This window comes from Acipenser ruthenus, chromosome 5 (genome assembly GCF_902713425.1).
Source record: "Acipenser ruthenus chromosome 5, fAciRut3.2 maternal haplotype, whole genome shotgun sequence".
NCBI classification, from domain to species: domain Eukaryota; kingdom Metazoa; phylum Chordata; class Actinopteri; order Acipenseriformes; family Acipenseridae; genus Acipenser; species Acipenser ruthenus.
Genome location: NC_081193.1, coordinates 20,115,731 through 20,141,533, shown reverse-complemented (window position 1 = coordinate 20,141,533; position 25,803 = coordinate 20,115,731). Strand labels below are relative to the sequence as shown.

The 25,803-nt window shown below is 37.3% G+C and overlaps 2 protein-coding genes across 4 annotated transcripts in view; both read left to right on the top strand.

Annotated features, from left to right (window-relative positions):
- ak9 (adenylate kinase 9) overlaps nucleotides 1–13,422 on the top strand; it is a 40,489-nt gene extending 27,067 nt beyond the window's left edge. The window contains exons 25-39 of the mRNA XM_034003459.3: nucleotides 881–996; nucleotides 2,439–2,658; nucleotides 2,937–2,993; nucleotides 3,906–4,121; nucleotides 4,257–4,475; nucleotides 4,673–4,886; nucleotides 5,336–5,537; nucleotides 5,911–6,057; nucleotides 6,994–7,211; nucleotides 9,433–9,629; nucleotides 9,818–9,987; nucleotides 10,269–10,367; nucleotides 10,463–10,565; nucleotides 11,327–11,441; nucleotides 12,476–13,422. Of these exons, the coding sequence (XP_033859350.3) occupies nucleotides 881–996; nucleotides 2,439–2,658; nucleotides 2,937–2,993; nucleotides 3,906–4,121; nucleotides 4,257–4,475; nucleotides 4,673–4,886; nucleotides 5,336–5,537; nucleotides 5,911–6,057; nucleotides 6,994–7,211; nucleotides 9,433–9,629; nucleotides 9,818–9,987; nucleotides 10,269–10,367; nucleotides 10,463–10,565; nucleotides 11,327–11,441; nucleotides 12,476–12,687 (2,505 nt within the window). The 3' untranslated portion in view covers nucleotides 12,688–13,422. The remainder of the gene's footprint in view (nucleotides 1–880; nucleotides 997–2,438; nucleotides 2,659–2,936; nucleotides 2,994–3,905; nucleotides 4,122–4,256; nucleotides 4,476–4,672; nucleotides 4,887–5,335; nucleotides 5,538–5,910; nucleotides 6,058–6,993; nucleotides 7,212–9,432; nucleotides 9,630–9,817; nucleotides 9,988–10,268; nucleotides 10,368–10,462; nucleotides 10,566–11,326; nucleotides 11,442–12,475) is intronic.
- A 2,644-nt stretch (nucleotides 13,423–16,066) lies between these two features.
- Nucleotides 16,067–22,515, top strand: ppil6 (peptidylprolyl isomerase (cyclophilin)-like 6). Of its 3 annotated transcripts, XM_034003177.3 has the most exons (9): nucleotides 16,070–16,128; nucleotides 17,231–17,429; nucleotides 17,950–18,045; nucleotides 18,339–18,527; nucleotides 19,030–19,092; nucleotides 19,176–19,323; nucleotides 20,751–20,807; nucleotides 21,529–21,664; nucleotides 22,366–22,515. In XM_034003177.3, the coding sequence occupies exons 2-9, from the start codon at nucleotides 17,352–17,354 to the stop codon at nucleotides 22,475–22,477; spliced, it is 879 nt and encodes a 292-aa protein (XP_033859068.3). In that variant the 5' UTR covers nucleotides 16,070–16,128; nucleotides 17,231–17,351; the 3' UTR covers nucleotides 22,478–22,515. The 3 variants fall into 3 exon arrangements, with proteins under 3 accessions (XP_058879763.1, XP_033859068.3, XP_058879764.1); XM_059023780.1 differs by lacking the exon at nucleotides 17,950–18,045 and having other exon boundaries at nucleotides 16,067–16,128; XM_059023781.1 differs by lacking the exons at nucleotides 17,231–17,429; nucleotides 17,950–18,045 and having other exon boundaries at nucleotides 16,086–16,128.
- The last annotated feature ends 3,288 nt before the right edge of the window (nucleotides 22,516–25,803 follow it).

The window sequence follows — 25,803 nt, the reverse complement described above, 5'->3', positions numbered from 1 at the left end:
GAAATGAATGTGCACACACTAGGCTTTCATAACAACAACAAAAAAGTGAAATAGTCTGAAACACACCTTGTTCAATACAGATAACAAAAACCACAGAAGAAGAGAAACTCTTGAGAAAAAAAATATTATTTATTGTTTGTAAAAAATATCAAATTAGCATGGCCAGCTCAAATCTGACAGTGTACAATGAAACTTCAACATGTAGGGAACATGGAAAAATAAATTGAACAAATTGGATAATAAATAATGAAATGATGGCCATATATACAAAAGGGACCAAAAGCAACCAAAAAAAAGTATTCATTGAAAATGTGCAAAAGAAAACAAAAAGAAAAAAAAGAAAGAAAAACCCATTCAAGTGATTCATCCCAGGCACCCTGATCATGTGGCACAAGGTGGGGCTGTTCACTGTGGCTTGATTGGCCAGCGAGGTGGCGACCAGGGCAATGTAACCCTAAACAGCTCTAGTCTCGTGCATCTGATCCACAAACACAAAAAAACAAATATATATTTATCAGAAAATAGATCCTTGTGCCTTCGATGTCGCCATTTCTCTTATTTTGTAAAGACTTTGTGTGAAAATGTTTGTTTACTGCACCGAGGTAGGTCTGTCTTCAGCGCAGAGCAACATTCCAAAACACTGGCATTCAAGGCCGTCTCACAGTGCCTGAGTAAAAAAGAGTTAGAGCCAGGTCGCAGGCGGGATATTTAACATCGAGCGGACCCTAAAGAGTTAGAGATATCTGCACGATTTACAGATATCTCAAAATATTTCAAGATATCTTAATGCAATTTGAGATATCTCTAAATTATCATTTGGCTTGCCATAGTATGTGTATGATGTGGTCGGTGATACATTTTCTGTCCTGATATTCTCAAGGTGGAGCTTAACGATGAAGAGGAGGCAGTCAGATCTTACCTGTCTGATAATGAGGCGTTGCCTCCAGAGGTTCTCGACATGATCGTTCCAAAGTGCTGGGAGGAGGAACCTTTCCGGTAACATTGCACTTTAATCTGAGGAAATCATCATGAATGATTGGTCAAAATTTCAGTACATCAGTACACCGAGACCTCTCTAATAAAAGGTCCTCATTCTAAAAACGAGTTCTGTTAAGCCCGCCACACACAGCCCGACTGAAGGCGTCCCGACTCATCTCATCTCAACTGGCCGTACACAGTTTGCATGAATCGTATCAGTGTGCGTGCCCTTAAAACCAAGATTATGCACATTTCAGTCGGGATGTCTTCAGATTTGAAGATTGAACATGTTGAATCTTTTTCAGACGCAGTTTTGTTCAGATGTGATCAGTCTGTCTGTGTGCAGCGGTTGCCGACCAAGACTGACTGAGACCAATTAGTCATAAGGGTGTCAACCAATGGTGAAGCAGGTTTAAGTGACATAGCTTGTCATGTAACTTGTCATACAAGATGGCGGAATATTGACAGCTTTAGTTCCACAGGTAAAAATACATTAGTCTTGAATTGCTCCAAGTGTCCCGAATTAAAAAATTTCAGATATGTGCACATTTGAATAGGGTTTTTTTGGCGTTTACTAATCAAAGGTAAATTATCAATTTACCTTTTTATTATCAATCTACTGGCAGCCTATATTTTCTTACTGCGCTAAAACAGAAGTAACCGGTGTGTCGATCTCCAGTAGGTCACAAATCACAAGCCCCTAGATCCACACGCTGAGAAAAAAAAAAAAAAAAACGCCAAAGTCAAATAAAAAATAAACAGGTTGGATTTTATTTACCACAGGCTAAAGTGTAGTAGACAAGCTATACAAAAAGTCAAACACTGCCTGAAACGTTTGCACGGTGTAAATGGTCAATTAATTAATAGGCTAAGCGGTTTTTTTGGTTGCCTCGCAGCACTGTCTCCGTGGTCTAATCACTATACGATGCCATGCATAATACGAGGGTCGCTATGTTGGGCTAAGTTAATACAAAAATGTGTACAGGGCAGTATTAATTAAATCTGCATACATAGTAATCACCAGGATCTAGTTGTGGTCCGTCTAATTCAGTCTTAGCAGTGTGCGACACCCAGTCGTGAAAAACTCAATTGTAACATCAAACCAAAACTGAGCACAACTGATCGCAAAATCTGTGCATACTCAGATGAGATGAGTTGGGATGGCTTGAGTCGGGTTGTGTTTAGCGGGCTTCAGTGTTTGGCTAATAAACAATTACTTAAAAATGCACAATATCTAAGAGGCCTGAAGTCCTTAACTGCAAGTACGATGGCAAGAAGTTCTGTTAAGCTGTTGACCGAGTTGTGCTTTGATCTTCAAAGGTGATTAGCCCCTAGCTGTGCAGTAAGACAATTCTTACATAATGTATGAAGTCACACCATTCTACTCTATGTAAATAGTAACACCCAACATTTATGACTGACAAAGCTGCTATTGCAATGTTGTTGTTTTTTTTTCACAGTTCCAAAGGGTTTATATTGGAAGGATTTCCACAAAGCCCAGAGGAAGTCCAGTACCTGGTGGAGCGCAGTCTGTTCCCAGACACCTTTGTGATTATGGAACTGGCAGTAACTGATATCATACATCGTTTGTTGCCCCCGGTCTTATCCAAATGGCAGAATAAACGAAATAAGAAGCTGGAGAAACAGAGGATTATCAAAGAATTGAAAAACAAATTGAGGGTGAAGACATAATATACTGCACATAAAAATCCTAAAATGGCATTGTCTGTCGTATCAATGCATCTTACACTGAAATAATCCTGATGTTCAAAAGTTAGTTAGCAAAAACTCAGATAATCATGTCAGATTTTCAGTTTATGTTATTATTGTTTAATTGTATCTTTTAAATGCCAAAGTTGTATTTAAATTGTTGATGATGCTTACCATCCAAACTTAAATGTCATACAATTTCCAGATTGTATAGTGATTTTCTTTTTTTTTTTTTTGCTCGACTTTAGGAGGAAGCAATTGTTAAAAGGAGAGCTGAACTCTTAGCTGAACAAGCAGAAAAAAAGGCAAGTAGAACCAAAATTATTTATCTCAACATCATGCTGTTTTTAATTTTAAATTGCATTTTCAGATTTTGAGTTTTTAGTGCTACAATATTCCAAATTATGGAAGCAAGAAGTAAATGGATGCCATTCCTTAAAACCCCACCCCTAGGAAACCAAGAACAAATTAAATGAAAATGTATTCGGTCATACAACCATTAGTAAAACCCTCACTTTTCTGTGTATTACAGGAAATATTAACTGTATGAGCCCATTGAAAAAATTGCTCACCAGCTGCTCAACAATCCAACCACAAACTGTGCACAAACTGTTGACTATATTTTTAATTATTGGCTTGTACTGTCTAATTTGACGACTTAAATAGCAAAAGTTAACAAAGTATATACAGAATTAACTTGGTGAACATACACAATAATAAACTACTTACAGTTTCACACAGAAATCAAGCGTTGTCGATTGTTTCGCATGCAAAAACACACACTTTGAAAGTTCTGCTGACAAGCTTGTTATCCTGAATAACCTGAGCTTTAAAGCCAATTGAACGAGAACTCATTTTTCGCTTCTCACTCATTGTAACCAGCTGCACTTGGCAGTTGCAAATGAATGAATGAACTATCTGTTTCCAGTGAGAGGTCAGTCAAATGAAACAAGAGTGTCAAGTAAAGTTCAGTCATGTGAAATGACAGTGTCGAGTTATTCACTAGTCTTTTTAATATTTTTTTATCCCTTCGGTACCGGTAATAAGTGTCAAATTAAAAAATTAAAAGAGGCAGGATGCATATATTTTATATGGAGAAAATCCAGAACCAAGACTGTCTGTTAATATGGCAGGGGGAGGTTTAACCATTATCATCACTGTAGATTTATGTGTATGTGTGTACTAACATCCATGCAAACCCCTGTGGTTTTCTACAGGTAAAAAAGGATAGAGAGGAAGACAGTGAAGAGGAGGAGGAGGTGGAGGAAGAGGCGGAGGAATATGATATTGAGTCAGCCCTCTTGGACGAGTTCCCGCCAGAGGAGGATGAGGACGATGCAGAGGAAGAACAGGAGGGTGAAGCCATTGAGCGATTGGAATCAGAAATAGGGGAGAGGTTTCAGTCAGACACCAGCAGTCTTCAATCTGTTCAGGTACTGATAATACAAAGCACTATGGCAGTTTGCATCCTCTACTTCCGATTGGTTGCTAGGATAAGTATATTAAACATTAATGTATACTGCATACTGTACGTACTTTTCTTACAACTGTTTTTACATCTGTTTCAGGAATTGTTGCTTGAAAATCATATACCCAAGATCACTGTCAGGGCAGAACGGATGTCCCATATTGTGCGCTTCCAGCTGTTTGAAAAGCTGAAGCCCCTGGTGGAGAACAGAGAGGCTATTTTCGAGAAATGCTACCCACTGAGTTTCAGTCTAGCTCGCAAGCTTCTACACTCCTCATATAAAATCACCAGTGGTTTTGGCTGCTGGGACCCTGTCAAGGTAAGATTTGGATGGATGTGGTCAACAACTATTGTAAGCTTAACTTTTCATTGCTAAATGTATGAGTCTACAAATAAAAATGTAAGTACATTAACAGATGGGTATTATACATTTACTGTATACCAATGGCTTCCTGCTGGAAAATCAAGTGTTTAGAGTGATTTACTTATTTATATAATTTGCTATTGTCTTGACAGCTAAGTGAAGGAGCTGTGATTCAGCCGATACAAGGTCCTCAAAACCCAAGCTACCCTGTGATCTACCGCCAGTTCATTTACTTCTTTGCGTCCAAGCAGAACAGAGACAAATTCATAATGCATCCCATCAAATACCTTCGACAACCCAAACCAAAGCCTATGGTGCCAATCAAGGTTGCAGTTGTTGGACCCCCAAAATCTGGAAAGAGCACTGGTAGGATAAATGTGACATCTTTCTCATACAGATCTCTTAAGCTTCAGATTGTTGCTTTACCACATTCTTTAGTTTCATTGAAGAAGTTAAACTTGTGAAGTGTTTATTGGTGGTTATATTCCATAGTACTAAATATGTATCATGGAGCTTAAAGTTTACCTCAGTTTGTATTGATGTATTGATCTTTAACAGTCCAATAAAATATAAGCAACTGCCATTACACTGCAAATAAGAATGTCAGCCACCATGGACAGCACTGATGTTTCCATCTTTCAGTCAAGCCCTTGTATATATAAACTATGGTCAGATCTAAAAGCTTTCAATCTCCATGGTACTTCCTGGATAAATCTCACATTTCTGCCTAACACCTACAAATAAATTACTAAAAGCTGAATATGGAGAACCTATTCATTAATCTATGTTTAACCTATTACTTTCTTCAATCACAGTTGCCAAAATGTTTGCACGTGTGCATGGTCTGCAACGTTTGTCAATAGGAGAGGCCATACGTTCGCTGTTGTCCAATCAAAAACAGAGAGAGTTGACCATTCAGATAAAAAAATATCTAACCCAGGGTTTGGCAGTTCCAGACGAACTAGCAGTTCAGTGTCTGGATTTGGCCCTGATGGACCTTGTTTGCCAAAGCAGAGGGTATGCTTATTCATTTTATAACTATAAGTATTCTTTGTTTGGTTGTACTGTTCATGTCTTTGTTTGTTCCCTAAATGTATTTTGTTATCAGTGCATGGATTTTTTCCCCCCCATAATCTCATTTGAAATTCAGTTAAACTAGAGTGTCCCTATTTTCCTGCAGAACAGATAAGTTATGACTAACAGCAGTGCCAATGACCCACACTGTTAACCTTTTTTGCAGGGTTGTTTATTGTCTGTACATCCTATTTGAGAACTGGTGCCAGTTATGGTATTAAATGCCCACTAGAATCTGGGCTGAGACAATCAGATCTTAATTTTATTGGTACGCAATAAAATAGTGCATTTCATGTATGTATTTGTTTGTATGTAGATTTGTTCTTGATGGCTTTCCTAATACAAAGAAGCAAATGGACCTCTTGGAAGCCCGCTGTATAATCCCTGTGAGGATCTTTGAGTTACAGATGGAAACACAGGAGGTTCTAAAAAGAGGATTAATCGATAAAATCAATAATGAGAGGTAAACTGTTTAACCACCCCTTTTTGATTACTATGTGTCTGTTGTCTTTATTGTCAATTTATCAGCCTTTATTATAATGTCAGAATGGATTTCCATGACAAAGCCCAATCTGAATAATTTCACTGAAATGGATATCATCTGTTTTCTTCTCAAGTAACATCACCCTGGTTTCACAGAAACCTCTAATCTTAGATGAAGATAACATCGGGTAGTCCAAGATTAGTGTCCTAGTCTGTGAAATTAGGTATATAAGTATTGAATGTATAAATGTAAAATATATAAATTATTTTAGTAAAAGTGTTGAGTTCTAGCGCTGAATCACTTTTTTGAATTTCACATTACGCTGCATGGCTAAACAGATGTTGATCTTGATCTACGTAAAGTCATTCTCTGTGTTCAGCTGTTTAATTTAGTTTTAAACATTTTTTCCATTCATTGTACTTGTTATGTAAATGTTTATGTAGTGATGTGTTTTGTTTTTTTTACTCATAAAGATGACCTCATTCATGGAATTACCAATGTACTGTATCCTTTATTTATACAGTCATCTGTCTTTAATGATTCGCTAATAAGAGTTTAACTGTTAACTAAATCGCTTTCTGTAACACGGATATGTTTTCAAATGATTTTTACTAAAGTACATTTTTTGCAGTGTTCCAACACTGTTGTTATTTTATGAGCTTGTAATAAAGATTAGCTGTGAAAGATTAGCCCCTGGGAGAGAACCCAACACTATTAACCAGTTGATGTGTCAGATCAGGGATGACAAAACACTGCAGCGGGTGGAGATTTAATAATATATACACATTTGAATAAAGAGACATTTCACTTTGAATCAATGCCTATAATACAGCAGAAAGTGTTATACTAATAGTTCATTATAGGGATCCCCACAGCCATACATTATCTGTTTCCTAATGTGTTTTCTCTTGTTAGGCCCTACCCACTGCATGACAGTCCACAAATTCTCGCCATCCGCAATTCATGTTACAAGACCGAGATCCTTGGTGTCAAAAAGTACTATGAAGAGCAATTCCAGAACTGGGTGGTTATTGATGGTGAGAGGAGCAAGTGGTGGGTGTGGAATAAAGTACTTGAGGAGGCAAGTACAAGTGTGAAGCAAATTCAGACTTACCTGGAGAGGATTAGAGAAGGTAAGTGAAAATGATGTGCCGTCATGATCATTTGTTTTGTTTTATTTTATCTTACTAGTTTTGCTCAATAAACCTCTCTAGAGTAATTCTCATCATTTTTACCTTGTTAAGCTTTTTTGTTCAATATTAATTCAGATTGTTGTTGGGCTTATGTGAATGTGCACTACTCATCTTTGTTAAGGTTTTGGTTTAAAATGATTTACATGTCAGGGATTAAAAGGCTTTCATTTTAAGATCAACAACATATTGCATGTTTTTTTATTTTATTTTATTTATTTATTTATTTTTCATTTCAATTACCAGTATGTATTGCTGTGGCAAAGTGCCCCCCCTGTGTGTGTTATATGTTACGTGTTGTGTGTAAATGTTGGTGTATAGGCATTGGTACACGGGATATAAGCGGTCTGTGTTTCACGTGTGTGTAAATTGTATATTTGTATTTAGGCACGGGGATGGCACATCACATCACGTGCAAGTAAAAAGTAATATGTGAGCACGGGGAATTGCACTTTAATTAATTCACGTGCAGTTGTACCGAGATTCCAATTGAATGATTGACTAGCAATCGAATCTCGGTACAACTGCATAAAAGCTGCATGTTTTCACTCACTGGGGGTTGGTGTTCGGTGAGTGGAGAACGGGTTAGGAGACGGAGGGTATTATAAAGTAAAAGTAAAGTAAAATCGTAAAGATAAGTGTTTTCACTCACCGTGTTTGTTCGTCTGTCCTGCACCGTCTGTTTAGTGGTTAGTCGTTTTGTATGTCTGTTTATTTTGGCGCAAGTGCCGTGTCCTGTTTTTTGTGTTTTGTTACAAACGTTTATTTTCTGTCTGTTTATTCATTAAATGCTGAGCGAAAGCATTCGCTCAGCTCCACCAAACTCCACATCTCTCTGTCGTTTGTGTTCCTGTCTTCTGGTCTGACGTCACCCACTCAGCCATTCTTGTCACAATTGCTAAGAGCATTCCAGTAATGTTAATGTTTGTGACAAAGTGACAAAGGATAAAATATCAGTTTTTTTTGTTAGATTGTACGAGTTGATAATGTTTTTATTTGTTGAAGGCCGTGTGATCTGGGTTTTTAAAAGGACTATTTCCACTGGAGTGGAATAGACAGACCAGACCATGTTTCAAACAATGTTTACCATTTATTAGTTCCAAATACCCACATACCCTACTGTATTTTACAAGGTCACTGTGGTTAAGTGTTTACCATATTTCCTCCTTTCCCATTGTACTTGCTGTATCTCTTCAATCATTCTAAACCTAAGTTACCTTCGCAACTCTACTTAGGTCAAAGTCACCTCCAGCAAACTGATTTAACATTACCAACACATATTCTTTCATATGATTACCAATACATTTTACGCTACAACATGAGGATATTACTTTAAATGTACTGGGAGTTATTATTGGTTCACTGAAGGTAATAAAAAATGTACAAAAGAGCAAATTAAATACAGTTACTTGTATTTACCATACAATTAACTCAAACTACTGTTCAGTTTTATTAACGCACTGAAGCCACTGTTGAACTGGGCCAGGTCACTATGTTGAGAAAATAGATAAACTTCAGCAAACGTGTTCTTTGTTCTAATTCATAAGCCATTGAAAAAAAAGCTTTCATTTGGATAGCAAGCTAATTCATGCAACATAATCTGTAAGTGAGACAGATTATGCTGAACAAAAAGAATAAAACACTAAATTATACATGAACCCTACTAAAGGAAGTGGCCTGCATGACAGCATACAGTAATCAGAATATAAGGTACAGCTTTGTCTCCAAAACACTTGTAAGTATTAACAAAGCCATGAGTAATATGCAGAGGTTTATGATTGGTGCTGTTCTCTTTAAAATTTAACGACAAATTATAACGACATGTACTTTGAAATGTACGGTTCTATTCACAAATCACTTTCAAAGGTGAGTTTAGATAAATTAAATACATTTATATTCATGAAGTAGACCCGGACTAGGATTCATGATTACCACATTAGATTTTATCCACCAAAACAAATCTTAATGTAATTTATGAGTTAAAGCTTAGCATGCCCCTATATTCATATCAAATACTGTCAAAATTGAAAGTTTTATTAAGTGGAGTAGGGATTATCTCAAAGACAACATTGTTGTGAGCAATCCTATTCTCAGTTTCACCAGAATGTGCAGTACAGTACAGTACATTCACACAAGTGTGTTCTTCCTTTTTTTTTTTGTTTAGGGAAATCAGCCAGCATTGATCGGTTATGCATCACACCCCAGGAGCTGCTATCTCGTTTGGGAGAGTTTGGCCAGTACTGTCCTGTCAGCCTCGCGCTGGACAAAAAGCTGGTGGATTGCTCCCTCTCCACATCTTTAGAGTACACAGCCGAATTCCGTGGGCACTATTACAAAATGAAGTCTGGGGAGTATTTGCAGGTTAGCTGAATGCTGATCACCATATAAGAAAATCAAAATAAGTAAAGCTCATCCCTTTATAAAAAAAAAACATACAAAATTGGTTAGCAAACACAGCCTGTTGGTGTTTGCTATCTAAATCAACACATCTAGGCCACATCAGAGTTTTATGGCCTAGGTTTTATTCACACCTTTTTTTCTCCCCAAAGAAATTCCTTGATACACCGGAGATGTTTGTCCTGCCACTAGCTCCTAACCCCCTCCCTCCACCACACCTGTTGCCGAAGAAACTGTCTGCGGCAGCTGTTAAGGCCAAGTTCCCCAAACAGGCAGAAATGCTGGGATACTGTCCTGTGACTTACCTGGATGGAAAACAGAGGTATTGTTAAACACTTATTGTATACATTATATTATAAATCACATATCACACATCAACCAATCACAATATTTGCCAAGATTCCAGTACCTCTTAGCTTCAGAGCTTTATACATTTTTTGGCAGACAATACTGATAAATAAAAATATGGTAAATGTACAAATTCTGAGTATTTTTATGTATTTATTTGCTCAAATACAGGTGCTACAAGCATTATTAGAAATCCAAGTTAGTGAAAACCCTTTGTACAAGTTGTCAGTTTCTATTTTTTGTTCTTCCTCCTAGATATGAAGCACTTGTTCCTGGAAACATTGAGCATGCTGCTGAATACAGGGACAAAATTTTTATTTTTGCCAGTGAAGAAAAGCTGGAAACATTTCTGAGGTAATTTATACGGTACACTGTGGAATTCCTTGTTTGGGGGAAATCATTTAAACCTGTATCTAATTTCACTTCATCTTTGTTTACACAATTTGTAGGTTACCTGAAACATATTGGAATCAAAAACTCCCAAAAAAACTCCCACCAAAGAAAGAACCAGTGTTGCTTACTTCCCTTCCGATGCTGGGTTACCTTGAACAAGTAAGACGCTCAGTAATACTAAGGGTTAATAAAATGACAATAAGCAAGTTGCCTCCTCTTAGGATGGTTTACATGAGAATGAGATACAAACACAAGTCTTTGCCACAAATCCACATGAGTGAAATAAACACTATTCTCCATGATAGTTAATGGAGTATTCTGTTTACATAACAATTACAATGTATGGATTATAAAACCTAATTTAAATTAGAATCTGAATTAGGAGAATGACTTTACTAGATCAGCTCTGCATCTGCTTACTAACATGACTTAATTTGGAACAGTGTGATTCGCACGGCCATTCTGTTGCTGTATTTCAATAAATGAGAGAGAGAGAGAGAGAGAGGGAGAGAGAGAGAGGGAGAGAGGGAGAGAGAGAGAGAGGGTGAGAGAGAGAGAGAGAGAGAGAGAGGGGGGGGGGGGAGAGAGAGGTTATGTAAGGCATGAACTCTCAATAATTGTTGTATAAACATATTTATGTCCCTGTTTATACATTCTCATTAGCTAAGTAGATTGAGCTGGATAATTCTAGTATTACCTGGATTATATTTATTGTAAAAGTCTAAAAACCAATTCCACATAGAACCTACCAAATTTAAAATAAAATTGTTCAAATTGAGAAAATGATTGTGTCCAATAATGTGCACTTTGTTCTTTTAATGTAAATGATAAGTGTATTTAATGTAAAGACTTAATTAGTTATTGTTATTCCAACATTTCGATATATCTCCCTGAATATTTCTTTAAACATTTTTCAACAGGGGACAGCAACTTCAATAATAAATGCTCTGACGGCTGTCGGTTGCTTGAAGCCTAAGTACCCATTTCTCAGTGTGACGAAATCTGCTCTGCTATATCTGGGGTACCATTTAAAAGGTGAGATCATAAAGAAAACCAAAAAAGTTCTGCACTCAAAAATTAGAAATTATTTCCTTTATTTAAATTTAAAACTTTTTTTTTTTTTTTTTTAAATGTGCAGTTCTCAGTCACAAACATGTTTCGTCCATAGGCTTCATCAGCGTTCACAGGTGCCTGTGATACTAAGAATGTATAATTAATCAATTAGTAGAGGTGTTAATCATTTTACAATCAATAATTCAGTATAACACAACATGTTTTACATTTAAATAATCCTTGTCATTCGTTACATGAACACAAAATGAATGGCATATTATACAATGTCTATTTATCAAACAATATATTGATCTCATGCTTCAGCTAACAAAGGTTAAAAAGAGTTATACTAATAACCCAGAGAATATAGACTGGAGCTGAATGCATACAATTAAACAATTAATAACAGTCACTATTGAATATTAAACAGTAAAGACACACATTCATACCAAAACGAAACAATAAGTCAAATTAAACGAACTAAAGATATGGAGATAATTCAAAGTCTTCTTGGGCATTAATGTGTTCAGTTTTAAAATCAAAAAAGTTTCCTCTTTGCAATAATTTAACAGCAACATCACAAAGGTGAGATCATAAACATTTTTATTAACATCAATTTGTTGTTAATGAAAGAAGCATGATAGGCATCACTGAGACCAAAGTCGTCTGAATAAGCCTACCTTATTTCACAAACCTTATTTCACTGTAATTTTTATTGTAGGTAGTACAGTAATATTAATAAATGGGTCTAAAAAGAGTAAATATAGAGTTAGAGTGCTATATTCAAATACGACTGTTTTTTAGTGTTTAGATAATTAAAATAGTCCCCATTGCCCTAAAAGCATGCCACAGTCTGGAAGGATCAATCTTTTAGGGTGTGAGGGAGCAGTTAAGTCTCCATGTCTTTTTGTGTTCATAACCTGTGAACGCTAAAACATTTTGTTCAACCTTTAATTCCAATTCTCAAATAATAAAAGATAACAAAAAAACGTATTTTGTTCTTTTTCACCTCACAGCATATAACCCCAGAAATTCGGACTATGTGCGTAAGAAGTACAAGAAGAAGCTGGAACAGTTTGAAGAGTGCTGTGAACTTGTATCATACCTGGGATCAAAAATGACTCACAAATACAAGGAACCTCAAGAAAGGCCTATTGACTTTGATCATAAACTTCATACGTTTTTGTCTCTTAAAGGGACTGAACCAACTTCAACTTGGGTTGTTTAATAGCCTTCCTGAGCTTCTTTACATTCAGCGTGAAGTTGACACAAAATTTAACTTTTTCTTCTGCACAATTCTAATATGTTAAGAAACTATATTCTCCATTAACTCGTGCTGTTTTTAATTCATACGGTGTAACATACTCTGTAAACCAAATAGCGGCATCAATGTTGTGCATAATTTGGTGTCTTGGTAAATTATTTATGAAATGCCAGTGTGAAAAGGGTCTTTCTTTGCCTTGGTAAGGGGAACACAAAGCATACCGCATATAGTATTTTGTTTGAAATGCTTGTATAAAGAGTTTGTAGATATGCATACTATCAACAAATCCATAAACTGTATTAGTCAGTTCTTCGATACTCCCAGTTCATATGAAAACATAATTTGATAATAGCAATAGGCTAAAATGTCCTGCTTTGGATATACAATGTGTGATCAATTACCAGTAGAAATAATAATAATAATAATAATAATAATAATAATAATAATAATAATAGAAAATGATTCAGTGCCATCAGCTTCCAGCTCTAGCGGACTTCATCAGATGGTAGGTGCCCATCAATCATCAACTGTAAATCAAATTTAAAATCAATCAACAACAAACAACAAACCGAGACACAGACAGTTCAGTAGTAATATTGCTCCATTCAGATATCTGGCACTGTCCAGATAAACTATATGTAACTCTGATAAGTAAAAAGTTATTTGTTTAATAAACTTATTTGTTTTTTTGTCTCATTATGAACATTTTCAAGACTATTCTCCTAAAACTTCTCAATGGAAGAGTACCTGACGAATCATTACAAGTTAAAAAGTAAATCAAGGTTTTAAAGTGTTGTTTTAAAGAAATGAATGAGAAAATGTGTTTGGATCTATCACAGTCCTGGAGTTGGCTCCCCATTTTTACAGTTTAACTGTACATGCCTCTGAATAGATCATCAATCATTTGGCGTTTGAATTTGCTGTAGGAGCTCAAACGTTGTGTAAGAACATGAGAACATAAGAAAGTTTACAAACGTGAGGAGGCCATTCGGCCCATCTTGCTCGTTTGGTTGTTGGTAGCTTATTGATCCCAGAATCTCATCAAGCAGCTTCTTGAAGGATCCCAGGGTGTCAGCATCAACAACATTACTGGGGAGTTGGTTCCAGACCCTCACCATTCTCTGTATAAAAAGGTGCCTCCTATTTTCTGTTCTGAATGCCCCTTTATCTAATCTCCATTAGTGACCCCTGGTCCTTGTTTCTTTTTTCAGGTCGAAAAGTCCCCTGGTCGACATTGTCAATACCTTTTTAGAATTTTGAATGATTGAATCAGATCACAGCTTAGTCTTCTTTGTTCAATAATTCTGGTCGCTCTTTGCACTCTCTAGAACAGCAATATCCTTTTTGTAGCGAGGTGACTATAACTGAACACAATATTCTAGATGAGGTCTTACTAATGCATTGTACAGTTTTAACATTACTTCCCTTGATTTAAATTCAACACTTTTCACTATATATCCGAGCATTTTGCTGGCCTTTTGTATAGCTTCCACACATTGTCTAGATGAAGACATTTCTGAGTCAACATAAACTCCTAGACCTTTTTCATAGGTTGCTTCTTCAATTTCAGTATCTCCCATATGGTATTTATAATGTACATTTTTATTGCCTCACACTTTTCTATATTAAATGTCATTTGCCATGTGTCCGCCCAGTTCTGAATGCTGTCTAGATCATTTTGAATGACCTTTGCTGCTGCAACGGTGTTTGCCACTCCTCCCATTTTTGTGTCATCTGTAAATTTAACAAGCTTGCTTAATATACCAGAATCTAAATCATTAATGCAGATTAGGAATAGTAGAGTATTCCTAATCGAATGTAACCTTTGCACGCCTGGACAACCTCCAGGCTCACACGAAGACCCACAACAAGGAGAGACCCACTGAGGAGTTGGCAGAGAGCAGTGCAGGGGTCGAGGAGGTCTGGAGCATTCTCCAGATGCAGTAGTACCAGCTGCCAACCTCCGGGAAGCAGAAGATTCAGCTGGTGGTCACCAATGAGGTGTACAGTATCAACTTCGTGCCTGGTTAAGGCCAGGGAATAAGTATCATCACTGCTGACGGATCCCAAAACATGACTCCAGAGCAGGCTTCTGGACTGACCCTTCTAACACAGCCATCACAGCACGTGCAGAACCTGGCCCTGGTCACGCAGGGAGAGTAGGCACAACAGATACAGACCATCAGTGTAATGGAGGGTCAGGTAGGCGTAGGCCAGCCAGAGCAGATGCACGTCATTACTCTGACAAAGGAAACCATGGAGCACCTCCAGGTACACCACAGGCCACCACAGCACCTGCAGATCATGCAGAGACCTTCACAGCCCATCCACGCCATGCAGGACTCAGCCCAGCAGATCTGTATCAGCCAGGAGCCTCCTGCTCAGCAACTGCAGATGAGTAGAGAGCAGCAGGAACAGGCAATACACATCAGCGGACACACACCCCAGCCGATCTCCATTAGCCAGACAGCCCAACAGATTCCCAAACATCAGATAAAGGGCACACTTTTCAGATCAAGGCAGGGACTGTTTCTTACCTCTACACCACAAATGTGCCAACACAGGACTCACCTGAATCAAGTGCATTTCTAAAAACTCAATTTGTTGAACAATTATACAGTATACCAATGTGATTCATAAATAATGAACGGTATGACAAAGAAACACTTACTGCCATTCGCCAGGCACTCGGTACTTTCCATGAAACTTTGCAACAACTAGGTCGCTGCTGTACTACAAAACTTTACTTACTTGAATACTTGAACACCAACACATGTTCATCATTCAACACTCTATGTGTTCCTGTCCGCCATTACAGATTTGAAATTTGTCCATGTTTATTATAAATAGCTACAAGCCAGATGTCTGCTCAGGTTTGGGGGTGATATATTGCGTGATATTTGTGTGGAGACAGCACTTTCCCTTCCCTTCATTCACTTGAATATCGGTTATCTTAATGTATATATATTGTCTGTTGGTTTCCTTTGGAATTTTTGTATTTATATAATACCTTGTGACAAACGTTTGAATAGAATTTGAAAATAACATCTGAAAAGTTTGTTTCTTCATTTTTTTCAATATTCTTAAAAGGTCATTGGTTTTGTGATGTGTTATCTGATTGTCAAATGATCAGAGATTTATTTCAATGCTATAAGAATGTATTGCAACTAAAAGACCTGAAAAACAATTTGTGGCTGAAGCATATGAGAGGAGAAAGTAACAAAAAGTAAATATAATGCAAACTCATCTATTAAGCTCGCTCTTGCTGTCTGCCACGTTCAGCCAAACACAGCTCAAATAAAGATCTTGCGCACCCTAGCGTAAATTGAATTTCAATTTAATGGAAGCTGTTTACAGCTCAAATAAAGAACTTTCGTCCTAGGATAAATTGAATTTCAATTTAAGGTATGCTGTTTTTGTCCTTGAGTAAACTGAATCTCAATTTAAGGTATGCTGTTTTGTTGTTAATCGATGAGTTTTTTGTTAATAGATGAGTTTGCATAATATTATTATTTACTTCTTGTTACGTTCACCTCTCATACTAGAGCGGCCATTTTGGGGGAAAAAAAGCTTTGAAAGATTTAAAGTTATAAGTGTAAATAGTTGTCAAGATGTTAATGAAAAGAAAAATGACAGCTACGTTATTTAAACTATTGTAGCAACACGTGGGGACGTGCAACGCTGTACTATTTGTCAGAACCAGCTACTACTCTTTAAGCACATTGGAGGCTAAATGGTTTAAATGGGAAAAGATGAAAATTATATTTTTAAAGCAAAAGGTCTTTCCTTGTTTAAGATTACTTAAATGCTGTCACATATTTCTTTTAATTTTAAGTATGCATTTGATCATTTTCTTAAAATAAATAATTGTAATGTAAGATTGGCTTTAATGAAACAGAAATGTAATACAACGTTAATGATTAGTTTAGCCCACTCTATTGTTGGTTCATGCTTTTAAAGCTCCTATAACCCATGTTTTACTGTACACATTTCAATGATTTAACCTTCAGGGACCTTGTTGACAGTACAGTTTGTTTACTTAAGAATCTAAGGACTGCTCCCTAGCAAAGTAAAAATGGCTTGTCTCCTATTGCAAACATACAGTATTACAGTACTGAAGACTGTGTTGTTGAATTCAAAGTGTGCCACAGATCAAAACTTGACCAGAAAGGAAAATATATTTATTGTGCTCATAGGTCCTTGTTTATCAAAGTATTCTACTGGCAATGCAATTTACACCATTTTGTGAGTAATAATAAAAAAAAAAACACTATGAAACAATCAATGTGAACTGTTTTAATTAGTCAGTTTATCTCAGTTAAAATTGTTATCTGATTGCAAATTGCATACTAAAAGTTTTCAATAAGTACAGTGGAAAACACTTCCCAACAGTAGTCCTTTGCAAGTCGTGATATCTGTGAATTAATATTCAATAATTCAAGGATCTGCTTTCCATTTTTTATATAATATATTGTTTTTAAATGCAACCACCTTTCTGTTTACAAAGCGTCAATAGCAACACTGGCGCGTTCAAAAGAAAACTGCATGTCTTCCGCTAATTGGTGTTGCCATGGAGATCACGGATTTGTTTACAGTCTGGCTCGTCCTCTGAGAGTACAGAGCATGCCATGGCTCCCGAAGTGCAGCTGGAGATTGTGGGTCTCCTGAAAGAGACAGCCTTTCAAATCGCGAAATGCATTGCGGAGGTAACTCAAAAACCCATCGAGTTTATTTTAAAATAATAATAATAATAATAATAATAATAATAATAATAATTAGAATAATAATAATAATAATAATAATAAAGTAGCGGTTTCACGATAAAATTTTGTTGTTGATTGATAATCAGTCATGTTATTACACATTTGCATGAAGTTGGGTTTTACTGGATGCTACGACACATTTTTTTTAATTATGTGTAATATATGTGTGTATTAAACGAAAAAAAAAGTAAGATCATTTTTCGTAATGTATTGGTTATAGTTTTGGTTGTTTTACAGTAATTGTAAAATAAAACACCTGTACTATTTTCTTAAAGACGCATTTGTTATATAATTTTATTTATTGTAATAGCACGTTACTTAGTTCTACACACGATTACTGCAAATTGATTTTGTGCAGTTATCTTTGATTGTTCTTTCAATTATCTACTTTATGTAGGAAAGTCAAAGAAATTAAGAAAAAAAAAAATGTTGTACCAAGTAAAGGATGTGTTTTACAAAACAGGGCCTGAAACTGAAGTTTCCAAAAAATTTCTCAGAACCAATCATTTGTCCACTACTGGAATGCGCATGGGATGAATATGTAAACAATAAAAAAAAGGTAGGTGTCTTACTAAAGTCATGAAATATGACCTGTTGCACAGTAATTAGGTCCCAGGATTTTTATATGTGTGTGTGTGTGTGTATATGTTTGCTTGTGTTGTATTTGAAAGATCTGTGCTGAATTAAAGTTTTAAAAAAGCAATACGCCAATAACCTACATATTTTCCACACAATTATACAGGGACCATTGCTCACGTGATTTATCTCTCTAAAATAAGTATGACAATGGAATAAAGCTTTGATTAACACAACATCAAGAGTAATTTCCATATTTTCCTTTTTTTTATTCAGTCTCTTAAAGGGGAATTTTGGGAGTATTCCTCAAGCCTCATGTGTTTTGTGAATGGTCAGCTCATTGGTAATGAGAAGGATTTGAAGGTCTGGGCTGAGGAACACTGGGATTTCATTTTTTTTAGGCCACTTGCTCTCTACTTGGCACTTGCAGAAGATTTCTACTCAAGTCACCTGGGAAACACAAAGGTACGTTTATTTCAAGGCCCATTTTGCATTAAATTAGCAGCAATTTTTGGTCTTCCCTTTTAACACTGCTGCAGTATTTGGTGATAAAGGTTTTGGATAGAGACCCATTAGTTATTAGTACCAAGAAAACTGCTGTCAATTTTACTTGATATGACCTACAGCAGAGGAAATAATTAGGTAGTAGGAAGCAATATTATATGCATTTTGTTCTATAGCATTGTACTTGAAAAAAAGTTAAAAAAAAAAAAAAGGCAAACATTTTTTTTTTCTTTCTGATCACAATTAAACTGAGACCAGTTTTCTTCCACTACCAGGGTGGAAGAAAACATACTTAGTCCATGGGTGTGGAAATTATGTTTTTTAACTTCATGCTGCACACTTTTATGATGACAGGAAAGGAAGTGACTGTTGTCTTGCCAAAGTGAACATGGTCTTATTGTTAACCCATTATAATTCCATCAAACTTTTGATCAAATCGATATTTTTTCTGCTTTGTTTGTAGCACACATTTGTATACATGGATATCTCCATCGGAGAAAATGCCATAGGGAGGTTACTATTTGAGGTAAATCCTGGACAATGCCAAAGTTTTGCATGATCTGGTGGCATGCACAGCCAGCAACTGACAGAAAATTGTTTTTTCAAAAGCTTTTTTCAGATCTCTGTCCAAAGACGAGTCGCAATTTTCAACAACTGTGCACAGGAGAGGCAGGTTCCACTGCCGGCAACCTGCAACTCGCATACAAAGGGTCGATATTTCACCGTGTCATACCTAACGGCTGGATTCAGGGTGGAGGTAGGGTAACATAGTTACATGGCATATGGTGTATCATCAGTATGCCAAATATATGTTTATGTTATGTTCTATGTACGTCATCTTATAAATGTAATTAAGGATTTTTTTTAATCTATCTCATCATATGAATTTTATGTATAGATGTCATCCCCCGTACATAGAACGTATGACCAAATTCTAAAGCTAAAAAAACAACACTTTTATGTTTAATAGGAGCTCCTGAGTACAATCTTTGTTTTTGTGATTGATACGTTAATACGTTGTGAATAGGGTGTCTCTTATTATAACACCAATCACACAGTTTGATCAGAATACAAAATTTACGAGATGACACCCAGCTCATGAATGAAAGGTGAGGATCAATGGCACAGGCTACAATTATATGAATGGTGAGGATCAATGGCACGGGATACAATCATGCACGGTGTAAATGGGCACAATGTGAGCTTACCCACAAAGCTCTCCTATTGCTTCACAATAACTGAGACACGGGCAACCAATCCTGCCTTTTTGTCTGGGCCGTTGTCTCCTAAGCAGAGACTGCCAGTAGTGCTGAATTGTTTAGTGGTTTTGTGTTGCTGAGTGAGCAACTACTGTCCTGTAATAAAGGATTATACATTAATGCATTACGCTACCTAGCCCTCTGTCAGTCTCGGTAAATGGCAGGAATATTATGTGCATACAAACACTATAGAGGATTAGCCAAAATACCCTGCTATGAAGGTCTATAAACTCAATTTTCAAGTCCCTTTACATTAATGGAATCTGGAAGAAGATTGTAATGTGTCTTTTGATTTATTTAACAATTAAACCAGGGGGCTCCCGTGTGGCGCATCCAGTAAAGGCGCTCCACGTGGAGTGCAGGATGCGCCCTATAGCTGGTTCGAGTCCAGGTTATGCTATCGCCGATCGTGGCCGGGAGTTCCCAGGGGGCGGTGCACAATTGGCAGAGCGCTGTCCGGGTGGGGAGGGTTTATGTCGGGAGGGTTTATGTCGGCAGGGTAATCCTCGGTTCACCGCGCACCAGAGACTCCTGTGGCCGTTAGGGTGCCTGCGGGTCTGCTGTGAAGCCATTCAGATCGGTGTTGTCCTCCAGCACTATGGGTCTAGTAGCTTCGCAGAAGACCTGCAGCGCTAAAAAAGATGGCTTGGCAGGACACGTTTCGGAGGACACGTGTGTCTGATGCCGTTTCCCGAGTCGGCGTGGGAGTTGCAGCGGTGAACCGGGATAAAAATGATAATTGAGCATTCCAAATTGGGGAGAAAACCGTGGTAAAAACCATTGGCGATGACTAAAATTTACAATAGGCCTGATACAGTCTAGGGGTCATGATAATATTGTTCTCTCTTGACATTCAACTATGTAAAATACAATAACATAAAAATATCGATTTCTCAAATGTATGTTTCATCTTTTGCATTTATAGACATCTCAGGAGGAAAAGGAGTGGGTGGAGAATCAATTTACGGGCCAACATTTGAAGGTAAATGAGCTGTAAATGTGCATGACCTTTTACTCAAATAAATGAAAGTATCCCATGATGATAAATAGTAAGGGATTCTGATTTTCAGGTTAAAAAACAATGAGTAAACTTTTAAAAAAATGTTTAATCTGGCTTTATTTCTGAACACACACACAGAGTAAAGTGACATTTTATAGATAGGCTGCCCAACAACTCAGGATTATTTCTACTGTACAGGTACATGCATTTAAAATCTGCATTACTCTTCAGTTGACGTATTATTGATGAATAAAATAATAAAATCAGAAAGGGTGAAACCAATGATATCAGTTGGTTACACTTTTTACTGGGGTAAGTAGAATTCTTTGTATTCTCTGTCTTTGTGGAGTAAATAAAATACAGTAATAAACTATTCTGTTGCTGTAGTATGTGGAAATGTAAGCGTTATTATGTATTATTTTATAAATCTTTAAACACCATTTAAAAGAAAAGCAACTTATTGGCAATGAGGATTAAAAAATGGTAGTCCTGGACATGCTTGTAAGAAAAATAGCTCGGGCTACAATGCAGTTGTAATGACGTTTGCTAGACTGAGATTTAACCTGCTTGCAGTACCCACTTTTCACCAACAGAGAGTACTGTCCTCATCACCTCCCATTGTTTTTTTTTTTGTTTTTTTTTTAAATATTGATGTTTTCTCAGAAGTCACAAATAAATAGCTTTTTTTAAAATGTGTTTCTAGATGAAAGCTTTGCAGTCCCCCACAACAAAAGAGGGATATTGGGGATGGCCAATAAAAGAAGGCACACAAACGGATCTCAATTTTATATTACACTTAAGCCTGCGCCCTGGATGGACACAAAACATGTAGCCTTTGGGTGTGTATACTAGAATCTTATCCTGAGTTGTTTGTGTGCACATAAACATTTTTTTCAGGACTGCTGCTTTGTATTCATTGTAATTGAATGATACTATCATAATTAGTTTTGTCCAGAGTTCCAAACTCAGTGTTTAAATATGGTATTCAACATATAAAGAAAAGTTAGCCACTTCTCATATGAACAGCATAGGAAGTGTTTTTATTAAATAAATTGTAAGAACACTAAAGTTCTGGCACAATAGCCTTCATCTGAGAGAACAGATAGCAAATACAAATATAAAAAGGTGTGTCAGTTAAGTACAATCTAATTCATTCAGTATTCAAATCACATTTCTCATCTACAAAGCAAAAGGTATAGTAAATATCATCATAAATGCATATTTAATTGATAAATCTACACAGTTAATGTTGAAATGTAGGCATTTATTAAGCCCTTATGCAATATATAGACACATTAAGTGGTATGATTTACACTGAGGTACATTTTTTATATTTATATTTAATTTTAATATAGAAGGACAAAGTACAAGCCCCAATATGCAAGGTCATTAAAAATAAACATATTGTGGCTTACTGATCTGTAGCATGTTTCCATACACTTTGTGATCTGCCATGGAAAATAACAACTTATAATGCCTACTGCACGCGTTTTGTAACCCAACAGTTCGCCGACATGAAACCAGCCTTTCTCTTTTGTAGGCAGTTGATCGAAGGCACAGAGGTTCTGAAGAAACTGGAAGCTGTCCCCACCTACAATGAGAGACCAAAACACGAATGCAAAGTGATGGACTGTGGCATATATGTACCTTAACTTTCATAAAAAATAAATAAAAAAAAGAAATTATTGCATGTACAGTAACATATAAAAATTGACATCATTCACCCCTTGTCATGTTTTTCAGGGCATATACAGTAACTGGGAGAGTATTTTACTTTTAATAATATGTTGCCAAAACTGACTACTGTAGTACAAATATTTATAAACCTGTTAATTGTTACCAATTAAAGCAACAGAACTAGATCAGGGACAATCAAGTGGTGGTGGGTGGGGGGGGGGGTGTATGATTATTACAGTTTGTCTCTGCTGAAACAATATATGCAGATTTTCGAGCACTCTTATAAAGCCTTGCTCATTCTCATTTACTTTCTATACATTTACTTTAGATATATCATTCATAACCATGAACACTGAATTATGCCTTTTTTTTTATTAAACTAAAATAAACTTCATCAATTCACTGACAATAATGTGAAAAACTTTGTCAAAACATTTCATTGAATTTAATGTATTTCTTTTAGGTTTTTTTTCTAAACTTACTGCAGATAAGCAATATTAATGAATTACAATAAGGCAGTTCATGAAAGAGTGAATGGTTTTATTTGCATAGCCCAGAATATATGCGACTATATGATATGTGTAAGCAGAATACACTGAGGCTGGAAACCGGCAATAATTAAATGCAACTGAGATTTCCTATGAGAGTAAATGAATATTGATTATAAATAATAGTATTTTTAATTGCTTTTTTTTCCCCAGAATTGTCTGTTAACATTGTCACAACAAATGTAGAACTGAATCTGTTTCCTTTCACCACTTTTAATGACCTGGAGTAAAGAGTTAAATACAGTGCAAATAATACATTTACTGCCAGGAATGAAACACATGGCAGTAACACAATCATGCACACATTTCAACTGTTTACAAGTAATCAATATACTTTTAAAATGAACATGTGGGTCTTCGAGTGGCTCACCCGGTAAAAGCACAGTGAGTCATACAGCGCAGCTGTGTGGTGTGCAGGGTGAGTCATACAGCGCAGCTGTGTGGTGTGCAGGGTGAGTCATACAGCGCAGCTGTGTGGTGTGCAGGGTGAGTCATATAGCGCAGCTGTGTGGCGTGCAGGGTGAGTCATACAGCGCAGCTGTGTGGTGTGCAGGGTGAGTCATACAGCGCAGCTGTGTGGCGTGCAGGGTGAGTCATACAGCGCAGCTGTGTGGTGTGCAGGGTGAGTCATACAGCGCAGCTGTGTGGTATGCAGAGTGAGTCATACAGCGCAGCTGTGTGGTGTGCAGGGTGAGTCATACAGCGCAGCTGTGTGGTGTGCAGGGTGAGTCATACAGCGCAGTTGTGTGGTGTGCAGGGTGAGTCATACAGCGCAGCTGTGTGGTGTGCAGGGTGAGTCATACAGCGCAGCTGTGTGGTGTGCAGGATGAGTCATACAGCGCAGCTGTGTGGTGTGCAAGATGAGTCATACAGCGCAGCTGTGGTGTGCAGGATAAGTCATACAGCGCAGCTGTGTGGTGTGCAGGGTGAGTCATACAGCGCAGCTGTGTGGCGTGCAGGGTGAGTCATACAGCGCAGCTGTGTGGCGTGCAGGGTGAGTCATACAGCGCAGCTGTGTGGTGTGCAGGATGAGTCATATAGCGCAGCTGTGTGGTGTGCAGGATGAGTCATACAGCGCAGCTGTGTGGTGTGCAGGATGAGTCATACAGCGCAGCTGTGTGGTGTGCAGGGTGAGTCATACAGCGCAGCTGTGTGGTGTGCAGGGTGAGTCATACAGCACAGGTTTGTGTCCTGACTGCGATGTAGCCGGTCTTCGCTGGGGAATTCTGAAGGGAACGACTGTTTCTCTTCATTGCACTACAGCGAACCCTGCTGGCTAGGCGCCCAGTGAGCTCAAATGCGGTCACCTGCAGGGCTGGCCGTTGTCCTCCAGAGGTCAGTAGCTTGCTGACATCCACTCTCGGGTTCCTGGGTGTAAAAGAGGAAGCTTAGCTCGGTCATGGAATCAGAGTGTGCCCACTGAACCTTCACTTCTACTGAGCTGTGTAGGGAATTGCTGCAGAGAGGGGGAAAATGATTGGACATTTCAAATTGGGGAGAAAATCTGGGGTAAAATAATTGGGCAAAAAAAACATTAGTCCCAAACAGCCTATCAATACTGAACTGTGAACTAAACAGGAAATACAAAAGTTACATTTACTTAGCCCAAGTACAAGAAACTGGTGCACGAGCAATAGATCTTACATTAAGGGTTGGCTTCACAGTCCCTGATGAGCACTAATCGTGGACTACCTTACTGAATGTAACATTATGTTGTCCAAGATTAGTGTTAATCAGGGTCTGTGAAACTGACCATATGATGTTAAAACTGGTGACCCTCTACTGTGATACAATACTCCAACCGTGCAACCCTTTGTTGTATACGCTCATTTGTTGCAGCACAAAAAACATTATTTTGAGTACAGTTGTGCATATGTACTGTAACTTGATTTTGAGTGTGGGACTATACCTGCCTCTCCCGCACCTCCATGTTGTTTGTAAATCAGTTTTAATGGACTATGGTTAGCTGCCTTAAAGCCGGAAGTCTTAAAGTCAGTTTTAGCTCTTATTAGCAATCAATATTACCACTGTTCTCCCAATTCCTCTGTTAAAAATGTTTGGACTCTTGTTTTCTGCAAAAAGATTCTCAGGATATTAAAAAACAGGACCAGTCACAATGTTAATAAAGCTGTAAGGGGTATTGGCATTGGTTAGGCTGTAATTCCACCACCCTCACACTGTTCCAAGGGATGTTTCTGTTTTTCCTCATCAACTGAGTGCACATGACTCAAAGCAGGAAAAGATGTAATATTTGAGGACATTAAACATCTTTCCTGTTACACATAATATCCTCTTTTGAGCATAGCTTTCTAATTTAATAGTGCCTAACTTGCAGGCAGTAATGTTTTATTTTAACAAGCACATTGCTATAACAAGAAAGCCTCTGATCTCATCAACACAGGACTGTCAAAATAATACGGGTGCTTTCTCTACAGCATTTCTCACTATGACCTTTCATTGACTCTGACGCTAATTTACATCTGCTGAAACAGAAATAGGCCTACCTTGTCTCTTCCACACCCACTAGTGGCTTATTGCTACACTTTCATCTATACAGTGCCAGGCCTTATATAAGAGGTATTAACTGTGGTTAAAAAAAAGTTTGATTTGTCAGAATGAAACCGATTTTAGAAAATGAAAGACCAGAAATAGAGCACCGTCCCACAATCGTGTTCGACTTACACTAAATTGTTTATCTATTTGCTACTTTTTTCCAGTTTACCCTTAAGTGCAGTATAATTTATCTGAAGGCA